Below are 7568 nucleotides of genomic sequence, written 5' to 3'. Positions count from 1 at the left end.
CCCCATTAGCTAAAGTGGTACCTCAGGTTAAGCACAGTTTCAGGTTAAGAACGGACCTCCAGAACGAATTAAGTTCTTAACCCGAGGTACCACTGTAAAGGCTTTTGGAGCGATGATGTTGATGTACCCTGGTGCCACGTGGTAGACCTTTTTATGAAAAATGGTTTACAAATTGTTTTAAGAGGATGAATGATGTTACAGTCAAACCTTGGTTCCTGAACGGCTCCGTTTTGAAAGTTTCGGCTCCTGAACACTGAAAACTTGGATTTCAAACTTTTTTGGAAGCCAAACGTCCGATGTGGCTTCCGCTTGAGTGCAAGAAGCTCTTGCAACCAATCGGAAGCTGCACCTCGGTTGTTGAACAGTTCGGAAACCGAATGGGCTTCTGGAATGGATTATGTTCGACAACCAAGGTTTGGCTGTGTATATTGATCCAAGCAGGCATTGGGAACACACACAGGCACACACACGGGCAGTGGGCAAGGCTAGTGAACAAAAGGCCTGTCCAGTAACACACGAGAGCCGCTGGGGCTTGCTGGCTTCTCTGGACACCTGTGATAGTTCCGTTGGCAAGAAACACAAAAATACATGTAAGTATAAATACCCACCCCTGTTATCTTAGAGACTGAGATCATATGGCCTTTCCAATGACATCGGACTCCTTTGGCTCTAGCTGGCATTAGCAACCGGCCAGAAATGACTGGCGTTGGAAGCCCAGCACCATCTTGAAGGACACACTTTCCCCCATCCTGCTTAGAAACCGGGACAGTTTGATGATGCAACATTAGGTCATGCAGAAAGATCCATGTCGTTGATATCCCATATAGTTGGGCTCCTTTGGTGGGGATTGAGTTACGGATTTGTGCTTTGCTTTTGTCATCCCGCGGAGAAGAAAAGAACAACTCCCCGTGGGAAAGGGGCTCTTGGCTGTTCCTTCCATGGACGTCTACTCTGTCCGCCATCTCTTTTCAGGCCTCTCTGACCCAAGGGGCAGTACCCCTCAGTCATCGGGGCATCCTCAGGAATAGATGTCCCATCAGCAAGCTGCCACGTATGGCTTCCCTTGCTTCAGGTTTTTTTTTATTCTGGAGCAAAGTCGCTGAAGAGCACCCAGTCTTGGCACGTTCTTCCTGCCAGCGTGGGGCAAGCTGATGAAGCATTTAAGGGAGCGTCCATGAAAAGGGACTCCTCCTTTCCTGTCCTTTCTTCAGACGCCGAAGGACGCTCTGCAAGGGCAGGTTTCTGAGACGCAATGTACCCGGTGCAAAGGCACTTTTGTGTCTCCTCCCACGACCGCTGGTCCTAAGGTGTGTCTTGCATCCCTTTGATCCTCGGAGCTCTTTCCTGTTCCCTGCAGCTTTGGCTTCTGTTCTCTGCAGACGCCAAACTCCCAGTGCCATATGCATGGAATTTTTTTTTAAAAAAACGCCGAGTCCTCTTATTCAGCCAGCAAAGCTCTTGTGTTTGTTCTCCTTTATTGCATGGAGTTGTGTTCGAAGAATGAATAACCCTGGAACGTGCTCAGCATGTGTGGACATCCCTCTGTGGACTATTGTGCCTTGAGCTTTGAAGAAATAATAGATCCAAATTACCACATTTTTTTGACGATAAGATGCCCCCTATTTTGGGGGACTCAGTTTTAAGAGAATGGGGAGAGATGGCCCCATGTATAAGATACCCCCTAATTTTAGACATTATTTTTAGGGGGGGGGGACTAGTCATACACGGAAAAATACAGTATCTTCCCAGATACTGCAGGTTCAAGGTGTGACAGTGTGTGAGTAGGATCCTAGAAGCTAAAAGGCACACACTTCTCCGTTGTAGAATCATGGTTCAGTCCAACCCACTGCAATGCAGGAATCTCAGCTAAAGCATCCGTGACAGATGGCCATCCAACTTAAGCAATCAGCTTATTTCTACTTTTCAGCACTTGCAACTGGTGAGATCATCGAGTGACATCACAGCAGCCAAGGAGTGACAACTTGTGCCTGTCACGTGTCTTTAAAAACACATATGTGAAATTTTTCATATATAAATTACACCGCAGCCTGACATTTCCAGCTCTAAAAATAAAGCAGGATGGAATTCACACTGTGATGTGGGGACAGGAGTCTGTGTCCTTGCTATGAGTTCACAGGGAAGCACAAGACCTAAGCTAATAATAACAACAATAATAATATTTATATCTGGCTGGGTTGCTAAAACAAAGACTTTGCTAAAACTCTTAGTCTTGAAGAGATGAGACTTAACTGTTAGAGAAAGGGCATTGTTTGCAACACTTTTAAAATCTAGGTTTCTAGTCCTCATTGCAGCCAGGAGAATTCTTTTTGAAGGTGTGATGATAGGAGTAGGAGCAGGGTAGGGAGGCCCAGAAATTCTCCAGCAATATCCTAAAATTAAAACTCTGCTCATCAGTGTTCTCAATGCTTTAAGAGGCAGAACCTGCCCATCAACTGGATATGGGGTGAGAAACCACCTGGGAACTGGCAGCTTGTTGGGTGCTTGTGAAGCGTTGCATAAGGGACTTTTGATAGGTGTCAATCATCAGATGTCAGATAACTTGACAAGGGGGCTGTCCCACCCAGCTGCTGAAGTTGATACACAGAGATGAGAGGATCTCATCAGGATAAAAACACACACACCCCATATCCATGATGTAGATAAGGTAAGGTAAAGGTAAAAAGATCTAGAAAATGCTTACAAGAAAACATAGCTAGAGTTATGAGGTCCTGAAGACAACTGCAGCAATTTGAAACACTGAGGTGGTGAGAGAAAGGCCAGAGAGGGCGGGTGGCTATTTGAAATGAATAGTAATAATAAAGTGTCCCTCCCATTTCTCTTCAACCTCCTGAAAAGACTTTTTGAGCTTTGCTCTTCTCCTTTGAAAAGGCTCTTTGCTACATTTGCATGTACCTGTGTAATGCACTCTACGTGGGGCTACCTTTGAAGGTGACCCAGAAACTACAACTACTGTATTTTTTATTCTATTGGATGCACCGGACCATAGGGGGGGGAGAGAACAGGGGGGAAAACATTCTCTCCCTCTCTGCTCAGCGCCCCTTCAGCGAAGCGGCAGGAGAAACGGAGCCCCTTCCATTTCTCCTCCTGCTTCGCTGAAGGGGTGCTGCGCAGAGAGGGAAAACTGTGCAGCGCCTCTCCAGCGAAGCGAAGCCTGGAGAGCAAGAGGGATTGGTGTGAATGACCGCTCTCCCTCTCCAGGCTTCAGGCGGCTATCCGCAAGCCTTTGGAGCGCAGGGAACCAGGCAGAGGGCCTTCTTGACAGTGGTGCCCGCCCTGTGGAACGCCCTCCCATCAGATGTCAAGGAAGTAAACAACTATCTGACTTTTAGAAGACATCTGAAGGCAGCCCTGTTTAGGGAGTTTTTAATGTTTGATCTTTTACTGTGTTTTTAATGTTCTCTTGCAAGCCGCCCTGAGTGGCTGGGGAAAAGCCAGATGGGTGGGGTATAAATAAAAAATTATGATTGATTGATTGATTGATTGATTGATTGGCCTATACACCTGACTAATCTGCACCGACTTTTCCCTTGCAAACCTTTTAAAATTGGGGTAGCCAGCCCTGAGCGATTTTTCTTGCCACCCCATGCCCTCTGCGCTAAAGAACTCGGCAGTTTTGATGACGAAAAAGAAAACAATACAGTGGTGCCTCGCAAGACGAAATTAATTCGTTCCGCGAGTTTTGTCGTCTTGCGATTTTTTTTGTCTTGCGAAGCACGGTGTCGGAAAAGTTTTGGAAAAGCTTCAAAAATCACCAAAGTCTTCAAAAACCTCAAAAAAGGCTAACACACCGCGTGCTATGAGTTGCTCCTCGAAGTCAAGTCGCAACTGTATTAACGGTTTTAAGAAAAAGGAAACAAACTTGCAAGACGTTTCCGTCTTGCGAAGCAAGCCCATAGGGAAAATCGTCTTGCGAAGCAACTCAAAAAACCAAAAACCCTTTCGTCTAGTGAGTTTTCCGTCTTGCGAGGCATTCGTCTTGCGAGGTACCACTGTAAAATAATACTGGAGACTGCACTTTCTGTTTTGCTGCCCCTACCCCACCACTGGACAGCTGGACCATAAAGAAGGCAGATTGTCAAAGAATTCATGCATTTGAATTCTGGTGCTGGAGGAGACTCTTGAGGGTCCCATGGACTGCAAGAAGATCAAAGCTATCCATTCTGAAGGAAATCAGCCCTGAGTGCTCACTGGAAGGACAGATCGTGAAGCTGAGGCTCCAATACTTTGGCCACCTCATGAGAAGAGAAGACTCCCTGGAAAAGACCCTGATGTTGGGAAAGATGGAGGGCACAAGGAGAAGGGGACGACAGAGGATGAGATGGTTGGATAGTGTTCTCGAAGCTACAAGCATGAGTCTGATCAAACTGCGGGTGGCAGTGGAAGACAGGAGTGCCTGGCGTGCTCTGGTCCATGGGGTCACGAAGAGTCAGACATGACGAAACGACTAAACAACAACAACAATACCCCACCACTTCCCCTTCAATGCAAAATAATAATAATAATAATAAAAAATAGGAGCACATCCTGGGAACAATTTAAAACTTTCTTTTATTCCTTGTGGTTCCTCATTGTGTATTCACCAGACATCTGTGGCTCTCTCACACATGTCTTCCTCTTGGCTGAGCCTGCCCCCGCCACCCCCTGCCCCCTTTCTCCGCAATGCAGGTTGCCAGGTAGGTGGAGCGGGGTGGGGAAGAAGTCAGGCCTGAGTAGACCTGATGCAGTACCTATTCAGGAGGGAGGATGTAGGGCTGGGGAGTGGGGAGAGACAGACAAGGTAGTGGTGCTGTGCATTCATCTCGTCCTTTTCCGTTTGGGGAAATCGTGTGTGAGTGTGTTTGTGCGCACAAGTGTACCTGTGGCTTGTGTCTCTTGAGGCAGCCGTGGCCCGCCTCGCAGGAACGAGGCGGTGTGAGGGGACACCCAAATGGCACCGATCGGGCGCGGACACATCCGGGCCGCTGGAGGGAGCGGAATGGAGTCGACGGGAGGTGTGATTGGAAGGTGTTCGCCGGTCGTGGCTTCGGTTCGCATCTGCGCCACCGCCCTTCCCGCATCAGGAGGGCTCCTGGGCCCACTGAACATGCGGTTGGACCGTCCAGGCGATGAAAGGGGGCGAGGACGCCACTGGGCAGAGGTATCGCCTTCTCCTCCATGGCCCAACTCGGCCATCGGCGGTGGTGTCCGGCTGCCACCGCCATCTCCGTCATGCCCGGTTCCACAGCAGGTTCAGCCCCCACCCAAACCCATAACCTTCGCCGGCAGTGCGCCGCCGGCTTCTGGTCCCTCCCCCGTCCGTTTCCCAGTTTGCAGATGATCCATCCCACCCCCACCCTAGAAATGCTCCGTGGGTGAAGAGGGTGTGAGCCCCGTGCGCCTGGAAGCAGCCACCCCTGTATTTCCCGCCCCCCACACTCCGTTTAGTTTAGCTCTTCTTCTGCTCCAGTTCCCGCTCTTTCTTCTTCTGCTTCTTTTGCTTCTCTACTTTCTCCTGAGCTTTCCTCTCCTTCTCGACGGCCGCGTTCAGATCCTTCAGCTTCCTCTTGAGGAGGGAACGGTCGTGAGAGTTGCTGACGCCGAGAGCCTGCAGGGACGTGGCGGGAGAATTTGGAACATGCAAAGTTCAGAAGTTTGTGTCCTCAGCACACACACACACACACACACACACACACACACACAAATATCCACATAGGTGCCAACTTCCTGGGTGCCCGAGCACCCACAAAATTCCACACAAATATCCACATAGGTGCCAACTTCCTGGGGCCCTGGGTGCCCGAGCACCCACAAAATTCCACACAAATATCCACATAGGTGCCAACTTCCTGGGGCCCTGGGTGCCCAAGCACCCACAAAATTCCACACAAATATCCACATAGGTGCCAACTTCCTGGGGCCCTGGGTGCCTGAGCACCCACAAAATTCCACACAAATATCCACATAGGTGCCAACTTCCTGGGGCCCTGCGTGCCCGAGCACCCACAAAATTCCCCATGAAGGGGCTGGGCACCCACAAATTTCAGTGCACACTGCAAGGCACCCATGGCCCCGGGCACCCACAGTCATGGGCCCAAGCTGACACTCCTGAATATCAGCAATAGCATCACTTTCTGTATCTCCGTTCTTCCTGCAGTGGAGGTCAGGGCTCAGACACCACCTTCACAGAAGATGTTCTTAAGCTGGCTGACTAGGCAGTAAGCTGAGGTCAGACACTCAAATGTGTGTCAAGGGCACACAAAGGAAAGAATATGGCAGATAGTTAAGTCTCTCTTGTTTAAGATAACCCTGCCACTTCTGCAGCTCTGGATAACTACGCACAACAATCTAGCGTCTAGGCAGCTATTCCCGGGTCCACGCTCTATGGAGCAGTTACAGCAACAGGGGACCACTCTCCCTCCACCGGTTTATGTACCTCCCCTGACGAGCTGAGACTAGGCCTGAGTGGAAACTTCCTCTGGTCCTCCCTCTTCAGTCCCCTCCTGGTTCCGGGGAAATGGTGCAGGAGAGGGTGGGGAAGCACCTGGTCCTTCCTTTGCCTGACCTGCCTCTTCTTCCCCTTCTTCTGACCTATCCTGTGCTCAGCCCTCCAGCTCTGAAACTTCCCCTGCCTCCGATTTCCCCGCAAATCAATGACCCCCCTCTCCAAGTCAGACTCCAGCTCTCCTTCCCAGTGGCCTGCCAGTCTCTGACATTGTGGTAAATCTGCTCTTCTTTCTCCTTTCTCATCCTAAAGTGCCATCTTGTCAAAAGAAGAGTCCTGTACTCAACCCCTGGCTTCATTGGTTAAAAAAAAATCAAATGGCAGGTGTTGAAAAAGCTGAGACCCTGTGACAGTCCCTGCTGGTACAGCAGGCCAAGAGTAGCCACAGTGATACCCATCCCGATTTTTTGAACGATGACTCTCATAACCCCGAGCCAGTGTTTCCAGCAGGGATGATGGCATCCTGGCTACGGCTGGAACAGACAGCACTGGGTTACATGGACAAATATTCCAGACAAAACAGCTTCATGTACTCCTAGGATTCCTTGCCCATTGAAAGTTCCTGAGTTCATTTTAATTCTGCAGGTGCCGTCCTAAATAACTTTTGCCACCTTTTTTTGCAGTGTCTGGAAAAGTTAATTAGGTGCTCGCTAAAAAAAATAGGTTCTGTGTATCTGTATCATACCTTATCTGCAAGGGGGATATTATTATTATTATTATTATTATTATTATTATTATTATTATTATTATTATTATTATTATTATTATTATTATTATTTATTATTATTATTATTATTATTATTAATTTTATTTGTTGAATTTATATACCGCCCTATACCCGGAGGTCTCACGGCAGTTCACATAAAAGGATCACAGTATATAAAATAAAAATAAAAACAATAATCCAGTAATACCTCCCGCCCCCCAAAGAGCCACATTTTAAAAGGGCATAGGATGTAAATTGGATCAACCAAAGGCCTGGTTAAAGAGGAACATTTTTGCCTGGCACCTAAAGGTGTGTAAGGAAGGCACCAGGCGAACTTCCCTGGGGAGAGCATTCCACAGA

The 7568-nt window shown here is 48.5% G+C and overlaps 1 protein-coding gene and 2 long non-coding RNA genes across 4 annotated transcripts in view; 1 reads left to right on the top strand and 2 right to left on the bottom strand.

The window, feature by feature from the left end:
• Window positions 1-1704: 1704 nt before the first annotated feature.
• Window positions 1705-4363, bottom strand: LOC308571479. The gene is made up of 2 exons (XR_014001476.1): window positions 4025-4363; window positions 1705-3667 (listed from the first exon to the last, which is right to left on the bottom strand). It is a non-coding gene; the product is annotated as an uncharacterized lncRNA (long non-coding RNA).
• Window positions 4364-4550: 187 nt separating this feature from the next.
• The window catches only part of SAMD14 (sterile alpha motif domain containing 14), a 29427-nt gene continuing 26409 nt past the window's right edge, over window positions 4551-7568 (bottom strand). For both annotated transcript variants that reach the window (XM_081166658.1, XM_081166659.1), the window contains exon 10: window positions 4551-5605. In XM_081166658.1, coding sequence (XP_081022784.1) covers window positions 5447-5605 — 159 coding nt within the window. In that variant the 3' untranslated portion in view covers window positions 4551-5446. The remainder of the gene's footprint in view (window positions 5606-7568) is intronic.
• On the top strand, window positions 5603-5952 carry LOC308571433. The gene is made up of 2 exons (XR_014001428.1): window positions 5603-5713; window positions 5771-5952. It is a non-coding gene; the product is annotated as an uncharacterized lncRNA (long non-coding RNA).

This window comes from Podarcis bocagei (assembly GCF_964188305.1).
Source record: "Podarcis bocagei genome assembly, chromosome: 13".
Taxonomy (NCBI): domain Eukaryota; kingdom Metazoa; phylum Chordata; class Lepidosauria; order Squamata; family Lacertidae; genus Podarcis; species Podarcis bocagei.
This window is presented reverse-complemented; position numbering and strand designations above follow the sequence as displayed.